Below are 22186 nucleotides of genomic sequence, written 5' to 3'. Positions count from 1 at the left end.
CCAGGAAGTTGTGATGAAGAGTAGGGTGTGGTTTGGGTTTGCTTTCGCAGCTGCATCATGAAGCTCCAGTCCATTTGAGGACTACGTTTTCTCTGATCATTGTGTTTTTTTTTTTTTTTTTTTTTTTTTTTTTTTTTTTTTTGGGGGGGGGGCGGTGGTGAAAGTCATTTCATTAAGCTATGACTTGTTGAGTATTGGAAGAGAATTAAAAAGGTGCATTTCATGAGTATAATGCGCTAAGCTCATGGTGTGTCTGAAAGTTTTGTAAACTATACAGAATGGTGGGTATGTGCAACCTGTAGCCAGCCAAAAGAGTTTAATGGAGAACATTTGGGGGGAAAAAGACCCATGGTGAAAAAATGGTAGTGTGACGTAAGCTTCTTGATGTGTATATCAGGGGTTTCCGAGACTTTTTAGTTAGAGACCCTTTCTTGGATTATGAATGCTTCATGGACCGCACTTTCAGAAACATGGGACTACAAGGTCCTCAAATATGAAGATCTATGAACTTAATGTATGCAAGGATTTTCTCTAATTATATTTAGCAAATGTTTAGAAAGTTCTTTTGTCAGCCACTGATGGGCACAAAACACAAATTAAGCTAAATAATTTCAGAGCGAAGACCATTGGCCTCTGGCATGACGCACAGCACTTAAGGGAGGAAATCGGCAGCTCACTCTTCAGTTAACATTTAAATTTCTTTGGAAGACATTCAGATGATGTGTACCGCTCAGTATAACTGCTACAAACATCTGAACGTTAGTTAGAGATCAGCTTCTTCCCATGTCTGTCCATCTGTCTCTGGTCCAGTCCTGTGATGGCAGGAAAAGTGTCCTTGTTGAAACGAGTGTTGTGCCTTTACTGACGGCTGAAGATGAAGAGGGAACACAATGGCCTGGATGTCGGCCATTCCCCTCCCCCACCTTCTCCTCCAACAGTTTTGCTCTGGGAGGAGCCACAAACCCACACTGGGCATGGAGAAAATGTCCTTACAAAGAGTCAACATGCAAAGCAGCTCTTGCCTCCTGCTGTGAACTGGGAAGGCAGATGGGTTAAAAAAAATCTTTAAAGAAGGTCTCATTTGGTGTGGTGTGAGATTTTATTTACAATCGGTTTGGAATGTATGTGGATGAAAATTGTAGCACTCAACTGCCAACCTACTTTCTGGTGGGGGGAAACCCCCTAAACTAAATTGTGTTAACTGTTGGATTCAAAATTCATGTCAATTTCAGACCTCTCAACCATAGTTTGTTTGAAAAAACTCAAAGCTGTGATATTTTGCTGCCCTCTTGTGGCCAGTCCATATTATTTTGTTATTGTCTTGTCTCTTGTGCATTTTAAAACCTAGTCTCACACATTCTCTCGTTTTTTTTTCTCTCTCTGTTACAGCGAAATAAAAAAAGAAAGGCCACCAACGCCAGATGACGTAATTGTTTTATCAGACAATGAGCCTGGCAGTCCGCAAATAAACGGAATCGGCCACAGCTTGAAGAAAACGGATACGGAGATGCTCATGGTAATCTATTTTCCCCCTCTTCTACTGATATTAGAGAGAGACTGCATTGTTTCATCAATAATTGCGTTTTGACCACACCAATTTAAAAAAACAAAAAACAAAAAAAAACAAAACAAAAAAAAAAAATATATATATATATATATATATATATATATATATATATATATATATATATATATATATATATATATATATATATATATAAAGCTGTCCAAAGTAAAATACTACTAAGCCATTTGTTGTTTATTAATTTAGGATCTTAGCAGATGTTATCCATCACCCTAAAATGGGCATGCAGTACACAACTTGCCTGTTTTAGCAGGCAGTGCAATCCCTGTATCATGTGATGCATAGAACAGGTCCCCCCCCCCCATACAGTTAAAATATCATCATTCTGCAGGACTCAAAATTAAACACGCTTGTAAACTTTAAGTCTGGAGCATGATCAAAAAGCTCTAGTATTAACTGTGATTTCGTAGCTCTTTCTCCCTTGCATACAGAGGTGATTAAACTTCTTGATGAAGTAGACATGTAGCAGAAGTTTAACACGGATCTTGTCCTGGTGAAGTAGTTCTATTTTATTTATGCAGAAGAGCAGTTCTGAAGAGCGCCAGAGGTTTATCAAGCAGCTAAAGGAGGAGCTGCGTCTGCAAGAAGCCAAGCTGGTGCTCCTCAAGAAACTCCGCCAGAGCCAGATCCAGAAAGAGAGCATGGTGCAGAAGGCAAGTCCAAGCCGGAGTACATCAAGGGTTGTTCTTGAACGGCTTTACTCTTGTTTTAGGTTAAATCTAAACTTGGTCTTCTTCTCCATTTGAACAGACAACCAATTCCACATCCAATCCCCCACCTCTCGTAAAAGGCAGCATTTCATCTAGCAAAGCCCCGCTGCAGGTCAGTCCAGCTACCAAATGTCCCAAATCTGCAATGTTTCTCTATGGAAGAGTAGTAAACACATCTTCCTGTGTGTGTCTGTGTCTAGGTGTTGTCTAATAGAAGCTCAGGCACAGTCATTCCTCCTCCTCTGGTGCGAGGCGGTACACAGGTTTCCAAGCATACATCAATAGTGATGCCACCTTTAGTCAGAGGCTCACAGGTACCCAGTGGATCTTTAGCTGGGACACACTCATAGCACACTTGGTTAATGCTCTACCTTTAACTGATTGCTCTGTGTTTGTGTACATGTTCACTAGCCCATTGCTGTGACTCCTCAGCAGATAGCCACATTGCGTCAGCAGCAGCAGCACTCAGGCTCTGGTCCTCCTCCTCTGCTGCTGGGTCCTCGCACCTCTGTGCCCAATGTTCAGGTGCAGGGTCAGAGGATCATCCAGCAGGGCCTGATTCGTGTGGCCAACGTAGCCAACACCAATGTCCTGGTCAACATACCACAGGTCAGTGCGCACACACTGTCAAATCAGTTCTTGGATAAATCATTGTTTTAATAATTATAAAAAAGACTGTTTTTATTATTATTATTATTTTTACTATGGATGAAATTAACATATTAAAAAAACATCTGGTGATGTTGGGAAATTTGTAACAGACTTCAAATATCTAAATTCAATATGAAACAAGATACAGTCACAAATTGTGAGGTGCATAGAGATTTTCATTGCAAAAGGAGCTAGTGCTGTTTACATTTTTTTTCCATCAGCCAGGGCTGGTTTTAGAGGCTGAGCTTTTCCTGATCCAGAGCAGGTTCTGTTTTGTGGATCAGGAATTACTGTGGTGTATGAGCAACCCTCTTAGCCAGCTTTTGTTTTATATTAGAGGTGACAAAGAATTGGTGTTTTTGAATAAAACTAACATTTTATTTTTGTTTCTTGTTCTATCTTTAGGGCTCGCCTACTGGGTTGAAGGGTTCTTCAGTCTCCTCCCAGTCAGGCATTGGCACCAATGCCTCCACGATCAATGTCAACGACTCCCCTGCCAGCCGACAGGCTGCTGCCAAGCTGGCCTTGCGAAAGCAGCTGGAAAAAACCCTGCTGGAGATCCCTCCTCCAAAACCCCCTGCACCAGAGGTCAACTTTCTCCCTTCAGCTGCTAACAATGAGTTTATCTACCTGGTGGGACTGGAGATGGTGGTGCAGAACCTGCTGGATCTGGCCAAAAGTGAGCACTTTGTTTCACACCTGTGGGAAAAAAACTGACTTTTCTTTGAAGGTAGCAGAAGATTAACACAGATCCTGTCCTGCGTCTTGTCTTTTCTAGGCAAACAGCAGCCTCAGCAGGGCTGCTCCCCAATAACTCCACCTGTGAAGGAGCCATTTGTGTGTGTGCAGTGCCACACAGACTTCACCTCACGCTGGAGGCAGGACAAGAGTAACAGTTCGATCCTGTGCGAGCAGTGTATGAGTTCCAACCAAAAGAAATCCCTGAAGGCTGAGCACACGAACCGGCTGAAGGCAGCCTTTGTCAAGGCCTTGCAGCAGGAGCAGGAGATCGAGCAGCGCATCCTTCAGCAGTCTTCCTCGTCCTCTCCAAAGAGCTCGGCTGCTGCCTCGTCTTCATCATCCTCGCCAGTGGTGAAGTCGGAGCAGCGTGTGATGGTGTCTCCACAGTATAAAACGGGACGATCCTCACTGCCTCAGCAGCAGCCACACAGGACAACAGCAGTCAATCGCTACCACTCCAGCACCATCAAGCAGGTGAGTTCTAGGTTCAGTGCTAAGCCATAAGGATGCTATCACTTGGTTGCATGTATTCCCTTAAGCACATCACTTGTATGAAAAGCCATATCCAAAATTAGTTTGTCCTTTTTTTCAACTTAATCTAGTCCTGAAGATTTCTTACATTTCAGTTTATTACATTATATTTTTGTACGGCACTTTGTTTTTTTAATTTGAGATTCAAAGATGAAACTTCCCCAAACATGAAGCAATGGCATTTTGTTTTCTGTAAATTGGAGAGGTGAGACTAATTGCAGTGTGCAGTGATGTGCAGTGTGTTATTATTGAGTAAGAAGTCCTTTGCTTTAACACCCCCCCTCCATTGTATGATTAGACATTTGGTTAACCAGCTCATTTTGTCTGTGACAATTACTACTGCTTTTTTATTTTTGTCAATGGTATGATCTGCACAGTGACATTAGTGATTCTGATTTCAACAGAACTTTAACAAACAAGGCTGAAATAACACCACATGCAATGATCATTATGTATTGCCAAGTTAACGAAGGTGCATGTTGATCAGGGGGGAAAGTATTTCATAGTTTATCATTTGCGACACCGCACATATAACCAGTCCTGCTTAACTATTAATTCTTATTGTTACCAGTCTTGAGTAAAAGCAAAAGCCACACAGCTGGGAGATTTTGTTCTAGACTTGTGGCCAATGGGAAAAGCACTGTTCCAGTTTTATAGTGCCAAATGTTTGTCATAGCTATATCTCTCTGCAGTTCTCTCCTGGTTTCCCACTGAAGGTAAGCAGGGTTGAACCTGGTCAATAGACAGGAGACCACCTGGGGGAAAACTAAGGTTGTTGCAGGAAGTGGTATTAGTGAGGCCAGCAGGAGGGGCTCACCCTGTGGTCTGTGTGGGGCCTAATGGCCCAGTATAGTGACGGGGACACTACTGTAAAAACGGCACCGTCTTTCGGATGAGACGTTAAACCGAGGTCCTGACTGTGAGGTCATTAAAAATCACAGGATGCTTATCATAAAAGAGTAGCGGTATAACCCCGGTGTCCTGGTGAAATTCCCCCATTTGCCCTTCTCTATCATGGCCCCCTAATAATCTCCATCTCTGAACTGGCTACATCACTCTCTCCAGCTCGACTAAATCGTAGTTCACACTACACAATTTTTTCAGCCTGATTTGCTAGTGACCGAGCTTGCAGACAAAAACCCTTTTTCGGAGACGACTCTGCCAACAATCGGTGCTCACCAATCGGCAGTAGATCGTTACGTATGAACTACTCAACGACACATCACCAACGCATCGCTGAGGTGTCAGCGATGCCACACAGATATTTGGCGTGCCAAATATCTGTAGCTGGCAGGCGGCGACTCATCCTGTGGTGTGAAAGTGTCGTCACTGGCAGTGAGTGCGGTGACGAGCTACAGCCAATAACTGTACGAGAGAGCAACACATGGGGTGAGGTCACTGTGAGGAAGGGAAACCTGTGAAACCTTTTTACTCACCTCCATCTCTTTCTGTAACACACACAATCCCCTCTGCCAATGTGTGCTCATCCATTCTTTCACCTACTTTCTTTCTTTTCCTTTTTGGGGTTTCTTCAGCACAAATCATCGCTCACAGCTCGCACCGCTTGTTTTTGTCATACATCTATCTTCAAATAAACAACCCCTGTTTCGTGCATGGTTTTCGCTTCATGTATCCATGTCACTTCTCGCATGTGTTTTCATGACAAAATGTAGTTTGGAAACCAGATAGTCATCGGGTGACAGTCATTGTCAGATCATGTAGTGTGTGACCCCCTGTTGCCGAGCAGTCATGTAGTGTGAACACCACAACGGCTTCATGACTCCCGATTACAAGACAGCAAGTCGCGTAGTGTGAACAGCACAGCGATCTGCTGACGTTGAAAGTCCTGTCGTGTGAACTTAGCCTAAGCTGGTGTGTGGTGGGCGTTCTGGCGCACTATGTCTGCCGTCGATTCAATGCTGTCACGTCACTACACACTAGTGGGCGTTGAGGAGATTCCACTGACCTCCCCCTTCCCAATCTAAAGCGCTACATAAGTGTATCTGTAGGGTATTCATTTTTTAAAATCTTTTGGCATAAGGTCTGCATCAAAGTGTGAACTTCATCACGCTGTGAAATTTTCCCCAAACAAGTTCACTGCACAACGATCTGTATAGAGTAATCATATAAAACCCATTCTTATATGAAACGTGTGTTTTCTCTCTTCTGAGCAGAGTCCAGGACAGGTGGTGCGTAATGTGCCCCAGACGGTGGTCAGCATGAGCTCACGTGGCATGAGCCGCAGCTTCTCCACGCCCAGTCAGCTGCAGAATGCTGTCACGGCTGCCGCGCTGGTCAGCAGGCCAGGTAAGCATGCTGGGAGGGCTGGGCCAAATAGCAGCAGAGCCAGCAGCAGCAACAGCAGTAAGGCCACCGCCAATGTCTGGAGGAAACAGAGCAGCACTCCCACAGGTAGATAATGCCGTCCGAATCAAGACAGATCCAAAATGTCTGTCCCTGTTATACTCTCTCCTCTTCCTGTTTATGATTCTGCCCTTGTATGTGGTATGTGAAGGTGGGTGTTGGAAAAGTCGCTTCACAAAAACAGACGGCTGTGTGACTGTTTAGTAAAAGGAATTTTCATGATTTTTGCAAACACTACCTTATTTTCCTCCTTTTTAATTTCTCATATTCAATTGTAAAAATGTTTGCATTGATGTATTTGTGCAGCAGTGTGGGTAAAAATGGAGAAAAAATATCTTGCTTACTTTATCATGCCAAAGTGCTTTGCATACCAGTTTTTAGCTTCCTCAATTAAACATAAGTATTAAATCTTAGCTAAAGCTATAATTTTTTTCAAATTGCATTTATAGTTAAAATTCCATGATTTTTTAAATCTATTTGGTTGGATCAAAATCCAACCAAATAGATAAAAAAAAATTATGAAGGGGTTTTAACTATAAATGCAATTTGAAAAAAATTTCTAAATTAAATTGGTTGTTATTGACATTTTTTGTACTTTACATTTACGCTATAAAATTTTACATGTACACATTTACACGGTAATAAAAAAAAAAAGTACAGTGACAGGACAGAATAATACAGTGTAATAAAGAGCTATACTGTTGTTTATACACCGGTAAGCCAAAACATTAGGTCCACTCACAGATGAAGTGAATACCGTTGATTATCTGGTAACAAGGGTCTGGCATGTGTGAGGAATGGCAATAGCGCGAAGACCTGAGCAACAGTCATAGTATGGGCCAAATCATTATGGCTAGACAACTAGGTTGGAGCATCTCTAACTGCATGGCTTGTGGGTTGCTCCGTGTCAGCAGTGGTGTGTACCTACTGACAGTGGTCTGACAAGGGAAACACCGTGAACCGGCGACAGGGTGTTGGGTGCCCTAGGCGTGAGGGCAATGAAGACCATCGCAAACTGATGGAAGGGCTGCTGTGGCACAAGTCATATTAAATTTTAATGATGGTTAGAGGAGGAAGTCACCCTGCTGCATATGAGTCTGTGTAGTCGTAGACCGGTGCCCAGAGTGCGCATGCTAACCCCTGTTTGTAACACAGTCTATTTACTCATAACAGAACATGGTAATGTTGTTGTAAACACTTTTATTTCTAAAGTTATGTCTTTCCAGTCAGTCTGGTGTCTAACAGCTGAAGTAAACATTCAGAAATGTAAAAGAATGCAGTCAAATGTAAAATAAAACCACTTAAATTACTTATTGCCTTCATTTTTAATGAAGATAATATGCTACTGCATAATATTTATTAATAGCTTTATTAAATAAAGTTAGTAAATGTATCCATCCAAGAGAAGTGAGATGTATTCACGTTTTCTTGACCGTTTTGTTATCTTAAAACATATCACATCAGCAGCTTGCACGTCTGTAGTCCTTGTTACACACACCCTTTTTTCCCCGCTTGTTATACAAACCATCTCTATTTACATAATAGCGCAAAAAGGCAGGGACTTCAACCGCATAATTGTTCGTTCAGTGCGCACCAGTACAGTAATGAGAAAATGTGACCGTACCGGCAGGTGGTGCGGACAATCGGACTAAATCATTTTTAGGGAGGGGAGAGATGTCGTCTAGAAAACTTCTTTCACAAGATGGCATGTTTTTGTATGTACAGCTTCAGCTTGTATGCCTAAGAGTTTATTGAAAACTGCATACATATATACACTATATTTATTCATAGAGTAGGGGCCTATATAGCGTAACTAGCGGATTTAGTGGGGGCCCCTATAATTGTGACCACCTTTCACCCCACTAGCGACGGCCCTGAGCACAGGGCATCTTCAGACGTCTTGTAGAGTCCTTGACTCAGCAGGTCAGAGCTGTTTGGGTGGCATGCAGAGGACCAACAGCATATTAGGCAGGTGGTCATAATGTTTTGGCTGAATGGGGTAGATTTGAAGGAATATAGGCTTTTTTCATGATCAAAGAAAACCTTGATTTCTGTTTATTTTAAAATACAATAAAGCACTGTTTATTGTCTATAAATTCTGATGGTATTGTTATTTTGCTCAGTACATACATGGTTATTATTTTGATCATGATGATGTTGCCTGTATTGATTTTCCTTGCACTCTCTTCATACAGGTGTCACTATGGCCTATGTTAACCCGAGTCTGTCCGTACTCAAGACGACCTCTCCAGCAGATCGTCAACGGGAGTATCTCCTCGACATGATCCCGTCCCGCTCCATCTCCCAGACGTCAAATTGGAAATAATGCCTCCCGTCTATCGCCTTTGCTCCTTCACTGATCTCTCATTATAGAACTCCTGGACACCAGTTGGATTTTAATATCAGATAACCAGCTACCAAGCAATAAAAGCATTTCACTTTGTTTACTGGAGACCTTTTGTCCAATCAGAAATAATCCACTGAGACAGTGAGTGAGTCCTGAGAGACCAGGTGAAGGATCAGATTTAACACTGAGAGACAGTTGGATCTCTGGAACAGGCTTTGTGTGTATCAGGTCTGTTTATATGCCCCTTTGGCTGCAGTGATTCTGCCACATCCACACTGGTGATGTCCATCTCTCACTGGTCTCCTTCATCTTTTTGTTTTTCTGCTGCTGGAGGGATTCTTTTGGTATACAAGGTGACTAGTTAACCCATCCATGTTAGCAAACATGTCTCCTTCCTCTTTACTAAGTGGAGGTACCCAGGCTGCACAGGAAGCCAGGTTTTATTTTTATTTTTTGAGGACCATCTAAGAATGCTTCAGCTTTGTAAAACATAGAATTTCAGTGTGGCTCACACATGCCGTCTCTTAAACAATACCATGGGAGTGCAAAATAAGTCATTCTGATGTTTTTGGACTTACTCTCCCCCCTTCCCCTTTTGAGGAGTCCTTTTTTTGAGGGCTGACATGTAAAAGGTATTGTTATACTGTTAAGGTGGTTTTACATCTGCCAGTTTAGTGTGTATTTTTCAATTCTAAAGTAAGCTTAAATTTTTTTTTTTTTTTTTTTTTTGTGGTGGGAGGCATGGTTACTGAACTGCCACAATGGGACTACTATTTGTATTTTTGTTTTGTTTTGAATTTTTGTGTCCTGTTTTTTCCAGCTCTTCTTGAAATCATGGACAATGTCATGATTTTTTGGAGGAAAAGGGACAGGGCTGGGACTTGGGAAGCATTTGGTTAAGTGTGTGGTGTGTGGTTTTTTTTATTTTATTTCATTATTTCTTTTTAATGCTTTTAGGTTATGTTTGTAAATGGGGATATTTAAAACTGTACATGGGTGTGCTTCACTTTAAATGAAGGATAATTCAGTGGCCTAGACTGTTTGAACTACTTGATGATCATATAGTTTTCCATAAGAAGTTTCACGATTAAATTTAACAACAGGAACCCCTGGAATGTCTTTGTATAAACTTGTCAGAAGCTGATTTGGCTGTAGTACAGAGTTTAATGCTAGTAGAAAAGCATTGTGCAGGACAGCACACATTGTGTTTTGCTTATTAGATATAATAAGCAACTGTCGTATGTAACAATGCTCAAATGTAGGACTAAATTGGGGGAGGTGGGGGGGGGGGTGTAATATTCAATCCTAAAATTATGGTCATGCGCCAAATTTATTATTTTTTTTTCTTTTTTTCCCCTCTGTGGCTCCTGTTGCTTCTAAACTGATTTAGTTGCTGGCAATGTTTCTAGGATTTCGCTTAAGCCAGAGGGATCAGTAGTCCATGATCAACAATTTTTCCTCCACCTCACGCATGTAAGTAAATACTCACAGCCAGGATTCGGTCAGCTTATATCCCCCATGAGCACATGGCGGTGGAGTTCTTACTGTTCCTAAGCTCTTCTCTCAGGGTCTGAGTTGCCTGTGGAGTAAGGAGGCCTGTATCAGAATATGGTTCTGACTACTTCCTACTGCTGTTGAGAGCTAATGCCATTCCATTGTCCAGGGATGCCAGCACTGTATGCATCCCCTTTCTGAATTGTACAAAAAAATCCCCAATTTCATTTATTTTTGGTCTGTCAGTTAATGATTATAATAAAAACTAAATTTGATCTGGTGTCTTTTTTATATTATAATATATTTTTTTAAATAATTATGCATGATGTACAGGATGATTTTAGGAAAATAATCCTGGTGTGATGCAGTTTACTGTTGCCTTACCCTGAAGTTGTTTATTTTCCAACAACCGCACATCTCAGTGTTTTACTTTTCCTTATATAACAGCAATTTGCCTATATTAACTATTTATTTATTTAAAAAAGTCACATACTTCTTAACCATTTATAGTCACATTGTTTCCCATCTATGAGAAAAGGTAGATCCTGTCATTTCTTACTTTATAGCAGTAATTACATCATGATGTCATTCCTTCACCAGCATATCCATTTTTCCCTCTCATGAAATTTAAGACAAAAAAAGCAGCTTGTCAAGTTACTGAGAAACCAGAACACACACAGGACTCTGTCCTGAAGACTTTCCTGTCATGGAAAATTTTGTTACAGCTTCACCTCTGACTGTTAGAAAGTGCTGGAGCTTCCTTCCATAAACGTGAAATGTCTGCTTACAGAAAACATCAGTCACACTTAAAAATCTGTCTGTGGCCATGCAAGTCAATGTGTGCATTTTTTTTAAATTATAGGATTAATGCTCTTATTAGAACAAGAGCTTTAATATAAACTTGTGAATTGATTTGCAGCTGGAACTGCTGTTATAAATAATTCGTAACTACCTAGCCAATCAGGTTAGAAAATTCAACAATTCTATTATATAAGACAGCATTTAAATAGTCTGCTAAATATTAAGCAATTAAACACCAACACAACATTAATTTGAGAGATGCATTATTGAATCCAAAAACAGATTCCAGAAGTATTTATTACATCTGACATTTAGGTTTTTTTGGGGGTAGGGGGGGTTCATCAGTTCACCCACAAGGATATTATTGGATGTACTAATTTAACACCCCTCCAGGACTAACATTTTCCTCTGTTTAACCACAACACCCCACTAATTTAGTCAGACTTTCACATCTCCATGCAAGTCAAATTCCTACTTACCGTGCTTGTAAAAGTAAAGAAATTAAGATGCAAAGAGATGTTGATATTTCTCCATGCACCAATAACAAGTTGCTTCTGTAAGTATCTCAGAGTGCTACAGCTGCAGTGTTTTCTACCTGCCTTCATGTTCATGTTTGCCAGGCAATTTTCATTATGTATAAAAATGTAGTAATACCAATGCGCTGGTGATTTATCACTAACTTACCTGACTGTATTTAATTAAGTAATGAAAGCACGGATACCAAGCAGCTTATTATGGTGTTCAGATTAGTCTATTATCCGAGTCCTTTTTTGACCAGCTGCAGTAACACCACACACACTAAAGGGGGCAGTGCTTCCTGTAGGTCTTCATCCAACAGACATGTAAACACTACACGTACATATAATTAAAATCGCAGACGCAGAAATAACTCCCTGTAGGAGATTTTCATTGTTATTCTTAAACAGAGTTGGATTCAATTATTTAGAACAGTCACAAGTATTATAAATTGTGATTGTAGTACTATATTGAGCAATTGAGAAAATGTACTTGATCTCATGAAACACTACAATTTCCCTCAGTTATTTTATATTATTACATGCACTCACACAAAATATACATGCAGCCTCTATTGTCTAACTGCCTTTGCCTTTTTGTGGGATCTGATCTGCTGGAGTTTTAAATGATTTTGATCATACAATTGTTATAATTAAATAAATAAATATGTGTTCTGTATTAACAATTGCAGATTACTGTAAGCCATCCATCTTCTATACCGCTTATTCCTTTTCAGGGTCATGGGGAAACCTGGAGCCTATCCCAGGGAGCATCGGGTACGAGGCGGGGTAATTACTGTAAGCGTTCACTAATTTTACAAATAGTATATATTTGTTTGTAATGTGAGTGATTGAAGATGCAGCAATGTTTTCAGGCTACAGTACAAAAGAAAAAAAAACTCCATAGCCTATCATGAAAAGGTGCAGTATTTTCTGCTTAAACCTTGAAGAATTTTGTACAGTTTTATTTTAACTGAGCATTTTTTTTTTTTTTTTTTTTTGCATCCACCGAAAAATAGTGGAGGCATTATTTTTTCTTCTTGCCTGTGTCTGTGAAATATCCTTGTACTTGGCTGAATTCATGACACCATTAATCTCAAGAGCCACTGAACCATCAGCAATAAAACGGCGCCAAAGCTGAGTATCAGGGTCTTATCTATTTATTCAGTCCTCTTTTGTCTTCAAGCATGCTGATGGGTCTGCATGAATAAAAAGTTTGATTCTGGCATTGATCCTTGCATGTGGCATCTTGGATGTCATACTGAAACGTCTAAAACGGTGGTCTTTAGGATCCAATTGTGCTTACTGATTTTTTTTTTAGACTATTTTATTTTTATTTCAATTGCTGAAAAAGTTAATAGAAAGGTGTTGGAACACACAGAACATTGCAGCTTGCAGCATACGGGGCCGCAGACCGGTCAGAGTGCCCATTCTGACCCCTGTCCACTGCCGAAAGCACCGACAATGGGCACATGAGCATCAGAACTGGACCCTGGGGCAATGGAAGAAGGTGGCCTGGTCTGATGAATCACGTTTTCTTTTACATCGTGTGGATGGCTCTGTGTGTGTGTGTGTTGGTTACCTGGGGAACAGATGGCACCAGGATGCACTATGGGAAGAAGGTAAGCTGGCGGAGGCAGTGTGATGCTCTGGGCAATGTTCTGTTGGGAAACCTTGGCTCCTGGAATTCATGTGGTTTTACTTTGACTAGTACCACCTACCTAAACATTGTTGCAGACCAAGTACCACCCTTTCATTGCAATGCTTTTCGTTAATGGCAGTGACCTCTTTCAGCAGGATAATGCTCCCTGCCACACTGCAAAAATTGTTCAGGAATGGTTTGGGGAACTCAACAAAGTGTTCAAGGTGTTGACTTGGCCTCCAAATTCCACAGATCTCAGTCTGATTATGCATCTGTAGGATGTGGTGGAAAGACAAGTCTGATCCATGGAGGCCCCACCTGCCAATTTACAGGCCTTAAAGGATCTGCTGCTAACGTCTTGGTGGCAGATAACTGTGCAACGTGCTATTGAGGGCAGGGATATTGTTTCTTTAATTGTTTTATTAAGTAGTAATAATGTATGTAATGTATGTAAGATTTATTTTATACAGCCATTTTCTTTAAGGCTGCCAATAATTTTGCATTTGTCTGTAACCTTAATAATGAAAATAACAAATTCGCTTTAAATTTCAATAGTGCTCTATCCAAGAACTATCACCCTTAAATCTAACTAGAAATAAACTATTTACTTCAAACTGTGATCAATCTTGTCATCATTTAAAAATAAGATATTGTTATGCATCTACAATATTACAATATTTTTCATTTAGAAATGCCATGTGAGATGTAGATCTCCACTGATAGTCCATGGAGAGGAGTGTTATGAATACGCAAACAAGCTTGGAAATGTCTGATATTAAACTGCACTGTGATGTGTTACATATTTTGAAGATGCTGCTACAAAAAGTGATGCAGCCTCCCCTTGAGTGAGCGAGCAGCACTAGCTACTTCAGCCAATCAGACGCCTTTCTCTGGCACTCTCTGCTTCTTAATTGGCCAACAACGACTGAAAGAACAGCTGATCTATGTGTGGAGGCTGATTTATCATCCACCCAGCCAGCACAGGAGAGGCAGAGGACGGGCTTGCAGAGAGAGTGAGTGAGAGAGAAAGGCTGACTGTTGCAGAAGAATCTGCTGCTGAATCGCATCACCTGTATCCTGCTCTGTGTCTCTCCCTGGCAAAGATGAACCACAGCCCGGGTGAAAAAGAGCCTGAGACCACAGAGCCACTGCGTTACCTCAGGTAAGCTCAGACTTGTGTTTCAGCTGATGTTGTAATCTGATATGGCAATGTTGTATCCCTGATAGGAAAAGATTTGTCTTAAATGTGCTGATAAAGCTGAGAGAGCTGACCTGTATCTATCTGTAGCAAACTGAGGTAATTCATCTTTCATGAAGGGATGCCCTAAAAAGGCCAAGCCTACACCACTTATCTATCTCTCCATCCATCCATCCATCTATCAATCAATTAGCATGTCCATAGGTGTTTTATTCCTCTTATATCATCTATCTATCTTTCATTATTTAGAATTCCTCATATAGAAATCAAACAGAGATAATTACCTCAAATACATTCCCACTTTCATGGCCAGCACACTTGGAAATACAGTGAATGTTTAGAAAGATGTACACTCTGAGAGCCCTGTTTTGACAGGTGGAACAGTGACAGCGCACATTTACGTATGCATTTATTTATCCGATAGACGCGTTTTGTCCATCAAATCTGAGCGGTTGAGGATTAAGTTCCTTGCTCAAGGTCACTCTGGCAATCTGGGGATTTCCAAATCAGAGAATAGCACTGACTCAACCACTGAACTCAAAAGTGATGACATTTCACTTGCTGTTGTGATGGCAACATCAGTGCCAGCAGTTTGCCTGTTCACAAAAAAAAAAAAAAAGGTAGTGTGGATGCACAATTCAAGGAATACTCCGCTGTATATTTTTACCCTAACCAGCTCCATGAATAGCATATATAACCTCGGACATGAATATGGACATATTTTCCTTGTAGTGAGAAAAGAACAAAATGTTTACTTATATATTTAATTGAAGTCTAAAGGCAGTTGTTGCTCTGTCAATCAACATTTAAAATATGACACAAACTAGGCTATAGACATTTTATTCGAACAGTTAAGGTGTTAGAATGAGGCATACACGAGAGAAATTCTTACCAAAGCTGATCTTATGTAGAAGGTATGCCATATACATTAGGAGTGTACTACAATGCCAGTATCTGTATCTGCTTAGTGCTCCAAATGTTCGGATTTAAACCTGAAGTGGGCGTGGCCTGAAACAGTCGGAAACATTTGAAAACACAACGCATGGAAAAACCCCAGTAGCAGAAATGGCAACACTGTCACCATGATCTATGAATTTTGATTCTAGTAGTTCCTCAGCCTCAGCTTCATCACTCAAATTCCTAATTAGTCTTAACTACAGACATTTGCAGTCCTGTTATTTTGAACCTGTCTGCAATTTAACCAATCTAATGGATTTAATTGCTCTTTATATTAACAATCTAGTAGCCTAATAAAAGCTACCACAATCTGGACCAGGCAATTACTAAGGTTGAATGAAACTTGTATTGTCATGTTAATGAACATGGTCTCTGACCGCTCACTCGTGCCTGAATGTAAATAAAAACCTTTAATTGCATGACTTTTTTTGCTGTGTCCTGTGGGAGTCCCATTGCATATCTTGAGTACCAACCAGATGCTCTGTCAATTTTTCTGGCAAGCTTTCTGAAAAAAACAAAAACAATCCACCCCTGAATAATGCACCTAATATTTATATTTGTTTAGATCGCGATCTGTTAAAAAATGGAAACATATTTAGTTACAAATTACGCAAGTAGCCATGTACTGAGACCAAAACTCACACCAAAAATTTGTATCCAAAACTGAGACACTTCCATGTTTTCATGTGCATGTTGCTAACAATTAACAAACAATTTTGTTTCCTTCTGAAAAAGTACTCTCATCTTTGGTAGGATTTATTGTAGATTTAGATTTAGAGCTTATACAGAAATACAGTTACTGACTACCCTAGACTACAACTGCCCTTAGACTTCCATTATAGGTAAGTTTATAGTGAACATTTTTCTCAGTACAGAAGCATGTTCTATATTTTGTCTGTGGTCATCATGCTACGGATGAAGTACATAGAGGTAAGTTTGTAAAATAATAAAAATTTTCCTTTAACCTATTTTGTCTATGCTTGTTGTTTCTGGTGTTGAAATTCAACCTGATTTTGGAATCTTTTCCTATTCATCTGTACCTTACTGTACATAACTGATTATAAAATGGTACCTCTGCCCTAAACAAGTGATTCTTTCTGGTTGGTTTGTGTGTAGTATGTTTGGCTTGCAAGCAAAAACAAATAAAATGTGACAGTAGAGAACCAGGCCAAGGGCAAATCTGTGCTTTAAAAAGAAATATCTGAAAAGTCATCGTGTCCACAACTGCTTATGGGCTTTCTTCCCTGAAAATACAGCCTAGATTGTGAATAGCAACAACAAAAAAAAGAGCTGAATTTTCATAATGACAGCTTTGTTTGCTCAAGAGGCCCTCATCCTGTCAGACCACGGATGTTTTAAATACAAGGCAGTCAGCGAGAGTCTTGACAAATTATATGCTCCATCGAGACCACAAAGATAGCATTTAAGGGTTTCAGCTCAGTGTGTCGGCATTTAGCCATGTCTTTTTAGCTCAGTGTGTGTCTTATACTTGAAGTAGATTTTTGAAATGTAAGTACTGAAATAGTTGGGAAACATTCATTTAGTTAAGAAGGAATCCTTCAGTATCTGTATTGCATGTGTGATTTACACTAACAAGACTTTCAACACATTTCCATGTACATAACTGGAAACGTGTACTCAAAGTTTTTTTTTTTTTTTTCTAAATCATTTACATTAATGTGGTAATAAAACACACGTAGTGTGTAATCATCTATTAACTGTTGGATTTCAAGGAAAAAAATGAACTCAATCATTTACCAGTACCTGCAGCAACAGTGCTGTTTTATATTACCTGACAATGAAGCGATGTTTTGTGATGTCAGGAAAATGCACCTTTCTTTAAGCTGAACTGAAGAAAGAGGCATTGTTATTGAGACTCTTAACTCTCAATTGCTTTGTTGCTTGATCTGTCATTCTGCTTCACTTAAATTTATAACAAGTAAGGAATAAAACACAATGGGATGTGTGGTTAAAGGAAAATAATCAATGTAATGTGATGTGGTCCAACATGAAGCCGAGTTACTGTTACCACCCCAAAGATTATTTTCCTATAACAGCACATCCCAAAGTACTTTATTCCTCTTTTACCACAACAATTTGCTAGTGATTTCATACAATTATTAAATAATTACACATCATAGTTGTTATCCTTTTATTACTACATTTTAGTCTTGTGGAACGTATGCAAAACCTATGTTATAAAAACTATAAACAGTTATTCACTTGCATCCCCTCTCTCTTTTTCTCTCTCTTGAAGTTAATAATATAAAAAACAAACTGTTGCTGACAATGAAGACTCCTTCAAACGTCACATTTTTATTTGTTAAATAACATGTTTTTATTCATTTATTATTAGGCATAGGTTATGTGGATCATCCATGATATACAGTAAGTTCTTGTGTAAGTGCTGCGTATTAGAACCAATGCATTAATATAAACCTGTGATTTGAATTGGAGCTGCACTATTGTCAGAGCTGCTGTTATAGAAAACGAATCAACAACTTCTGACCAATCAGAATCGAGACTTCAACAGGCTGTGGTGTAAAGTTTATGTTATCTAATGTTATGGGTGCTGATTTTAAAACACTAGATTTCAAAACACCAGTGTTCTAATGTGGATTTAATGTGAACAGATGGAACGAAACATATTATTAGGTACATGTGCAACTGAAACAAAATGTCTCTCTTAGATACCTGGTCTAACAACAGATCAAAAGCCTGAGAATAATCAGACACTGTCCTTTGATTCTTTTTTTAAGCTCAAGGATGCCATCCAGTTTAGCTGCATGTTACTGTTGCCTTGTATAGCTTAACAAATTTAGCACTTCTTTGACTCTCTGCTTTTTTTTTCAGCTCTGCTGAGTCACCTCTCTAGAGAGTTGTATTTCTATCATGTTTAGTGTTATAAAGAGAATAAATTAGCACATTTTAAATAAGGGCAGTCTCCAGTGGCCAAAGTGCCTTGGACAATGTTGCTGAAGTTCAGTGCTCAAGAATGCACTAAATAAAATACATGTGATTACTTTGCACTAAATTAAATACATGTAAAAGCTAATAGCAGTGAAAAGGCCTACAGTTTAGTCCAGCAAACCAGATAACATTCTTACTTCATTGTCATGAAAATCCAAGTAAAAAACTGTAACATGCAAAAAATTTAAAACTGTTAGATATTTGTTTTTTAACACCCCCTAAACTAAGGAACCATTAATGGATCAACAATTTTTTATTGCTCACTCTATTAAAGCAGCAGTCAGTCATTTCTGATGTCAGTGAGGAGAACTGCAATTGAAATGAAATCTTGCACAGCATACAAAAATTTTGCCTCAACAATGTCATATGCAGATCTTTTCCCAACATTTGCTAAAGTCTTCAGTAATCACTTAATTATGGTCAGGGTATTGGTGGATCCACAGTCTATCCTAGAAACATTGGCCAGGAGGAGAGACTATAACCTAGATGGGCACCATACATGCACACTTTCACACCTAGTGGTAATTTAGTATAGCCAGTCCATCTATTGGAATATTCTTTTGGGAGGTGGGAGGAAACCAGTGAACCCTGTGGAAACCCATGCAGACAAGGGGAGATCTCTGCAAAACTCTGCACAGGATCGAGACGGAGCTGTAAGTTGGCAGTGCTACTCACTGTGCCATCGAACTACCTCAAGTAATTCTAGTCCTCAATTTGGTCAACTGTGAATTCCCATGCACTGGCCAGATCTGCATGGGATTCTTAAAATTAAGAAATCTATGCAATTCACTGCCTCACAATATCACAGATCTAAGTTATTTTTGGCAATTATATCATTATTACAGATCTAGAAACATTAAGATGTTACGAATGACATCTTTAATTTAGCTAAATCATTTTGCATTGTAGTCACAGCCATGTAAGTCATTGGATAACAAATATTAAGGTATAAAAATATAAACGAATATAAGCTAAGATGCCATGTTTTTTATTCATGGTGTATATTGGCATCACCCAGAACAGCAACACATGCTCTTCTAATGCAAGCTCACTAATAACATTTTCCATCATACATGGGTTGAGTGGCTAAAGGTGTTATGAAGAGATAACATTTCAGTCAGGGTGCTCTCTCAGAGTGTTATCTCCTGACGTGTCTAATGTTTCTCGGGAGCATGATGATTTCTAGTTCCAGGGAGAATAGTTGGGAAAGAAGGAGGTTCTCATTTATCAATATAATTTTTTTCCCCACGGAGGCATTTGTTATTAAGCGCTTAAAATTTTTTTTTTTTTTTAAATAATTCCAGATGCCGATGAGTTAACTGGTTAATTTTCCTCAATTTGTATCTTTGAACCCTGTCTTCATTCATCAACCTGTTACCAGATTCATCCATTTAATCACAATAAATGTGATTAGGGAGCTATTACATGCAGACTTGCAAATAAGTCTGTGAGCAGTAATGAGCAATATGTTTGAGCAATAGTGTCTGTAACATCAATAATGTAGTGCTTTCAACGCTAAATTAAACTTTCTTTGCTCATTATTGCTCATTAGACATCAATGATTAAATTTAACCTTACTAATACTGATGATTTATTTTGTGTCACTGTCTTTAATACTCTCTTCCTGCAAAAGTCCTGTGGACCTCTTATCCAAAGAATTGAGGTATCATATACTGTAAATATGGTCAATTGCCTTGACAAGATATGACAAGTTCACAAGCATAGTTTTGTTAGTCTGGGTGGAAGAGTCTCACTCAAGGACTCTTCCAAGGTTCAATTTGACAGTGTGTTGGTTTCAAACACAGCAAATGTACCACAGAAGTGTTCAGAATTTGGCTGTATTTTGGAGGGGCAGTGAGAGATCAGATAGAAGACTCTGAGCCACTGTTGGGTGTTTCATAAGTTCCTTAACCCTTAAAGTTCCCCAGAGCTTATTTTCTTGATTGAGATGTAAGTTTCACAAAATTTCATTAATTCACAAAAATCCAGATTCTATGAATAAGAAAAACACCCGAACCCTAAAGTGTTAGATCTTTATGAAACAAACCATTATTCCAAGCCATTTACAGATCAACTTTCTTAGAATATGTGGAATACATTACTGAACATTCTGATAATGTTATTTATGAGCAGGTTAATGGGCAAGGACATGAGCTGTATTTTTGTTTTGATTGTTGTGTCTGTTCTGGATTGCGGACATGTATGCCCAGGCTAAGGTGTGTCAATCCATGCTATCTGTAATAATTTAGGCAAGTTAAAAACATACTTTAACCGAATCAGTCAGTCAGATCGTTTACAAATGACATTATTGATTTTCCTCTTGTAACTTGAGTAGTGCCTTCAAAACTGTTTTCCCCCCATAACTTAATATACATCCATATGTATGTAGAGAAATTCTCAGTGCAGCAGACAGTGAGCCATTAAGTGAGGAATATAACACAAGGGGCATGCTGCTATGGGAAAATAATTCATGCTGGTATGATGTATTACCACTCTGGAGTGGAGTATTTAACTATAACAGCATGTCGTGAAGTGTCATAGATATCACAGATAAAGTTATACTTATATATACTTACATATACTTATAAAGTATAATTTATTAATGAATGACGCATCATGCTGTTTAACCATTTATAGTTACAATTACTGTTATGGAATATCTGTGAGACAAACTGGTTAGTTCATGTTATCACTTACTTTATATCAGCTATAAACAAATGTTTCCTTCCCCAGCCTCTTTTTCTCTCTCGATTACTAAAATAATTTTTTTTTCTAAAGCACTGATGCTTTCCATTCAATTAACATCTCATTACAGAAACTTCACCATATGAATAATTATAATTTTTTTTGTTAAATTACAACATATTAAAAAAAAAGTTTATTATTAGACTTCGATTATGTGGATCATCTGCCAACTCCCCGTGAATGAGTTGTTACTATAGAAACAATGACATATTAGAATGAGTACATATAAGCCTGTAATATAAACCTTTTATTCAAATTTTAGCTGTTCTGAGTTACAGAAAATTTATCAACACCTTCTGACCAATCAGATTTGAGAATTCAACAACGCTGTGAAATATTCTATCTGATGGATATGAGCAAGCTCTGGAAGATGAGGTAAACATGGGTGGTTCCCCTCAGTGATCCACATTTCTGCTCTATTGCAATGTTGTGTGAGTTGGGAAAGAGCAAGAATGTAGACCGCCTGGAACTGGTTTGAGAACCACTGATAATAATGAGATAACAGGAGAAAAGAGACAAGGACAGAGCACTTTTAATCAGAAGGTTTGGAAAAAGGTCCTCCTGTACTTTCTCCATCACCATGACAACAGCCAGGCTACATTCCATTGGGGGTTGGAGTGAAGCATTGGGGCAGCCCAAGGGTTATTTTAGGATCCTAGAGCGAAGATCAAATATTTGACACATTCATCATCATTCTAAATCCCTTTTAGAGCTATTTGTATTGGATTTTTATACTGAATGAATGGATTTGAGTGAGGATATTTAAAAATCGCGCCAAATCAGTTTGATCAAAGATTAGCATCGGCGCTTGGACTAAAAATATTGTATCTTGTTTATATTTTGTTTTTATTTCATTATTCATTTATATTTTTTATACAGATAACATTTCTAATCACATTTATATAGCCAAAGGAGGCATATGAACACTCCATAAA

At 39.0% G+C, this 22186-nt stretch overlaps 2 protein-coding genes across 7 annotated transcripts in view; both read left to right on the top strand.

Moving 5' to 3' along the window:
* The window catches only part of gatad2ab (GATA zinc finger domain containing 2Ab), a 28947-nt gene extending 17565 nt beyond the window's left edge, over positions 1-11382 (top strand). Inside the window, exons 3-12 of one of the 6 annotated variants that reach the window (XM_053634677.1) lie at positions 1390-1516; positions 2107-2238; positions 2336-2407; positions 2496-2609; positions 2731-2904; positions 3352-3625; positions 3725-4161; positions 6393-6630; positions 8449-8550; positions 8778-11382. In XM_053634677.1, coding sequence (XP_053490652.1) covers positions 1390-1516; positions 2107-2238; positions 2336-2407; positions 2496-2609; positions 2731-2904; positions 3352-3625; positions 3725-4161; positions 6393-6630; positions 8449-8550; positions 8778-8908 — 1801 coding nt within the window. In that variant the 3' untranslated portion in view covers positions 8909-11382. Of the gene's footprint in view, positions 1-1389; positions 1517-2106; positions 2239-2335; positions 2408-2495; positions 2610-2706; positions 2905-3351; positions 3626-3724; positions 4162-6392; positions 6631-8448; positions 8551-8777 lie in introns of all 6 variants that reach the window. The other 5 variants (XM_053634676.1, XM_053634679.1, XM_053634675.1 and 2 more) reach the window with 5 other exon arrangements.
* A 2845-nt stretch (positions 11383-14227) lies between these two features.
* yjefn3 (YjeF N-terminal domain containing 3) overlaps positions 14228-22186 on the top strand; it is a 36246-nt gene continuing 28287 nt past the window's right edge. The window contains exon 1 of the mRNA XM_053635184.1: positions 14228-14543. Coding sequence (XP_053491159.1) covers positions 14485-14543 — 59 coding nt within the window. The 5' untranslated portion in view covers positions 14228-14484. The remainder of the gene's footprint in view (positions 14544-22186) is intronic.

The sequence above is a fragment of the Ictalurus furcatus genome, chromosome 10, assembly GCF_023375685.1.
Source record: "Ictalurus furcatus strain D&B chromosome 10, Billie_1.0, whole genome shotgun sequence".
Classification (NCBI taxonomy): Eukaryota; Metazoa; Chordata; class Actinopteri; order Siluriformes; family Ictaluridae; genus Ictalurus; species Ictalurus furcatus.
This window is presented reverse-complemented; position numbering and strand designations above follow the sequence as displayed.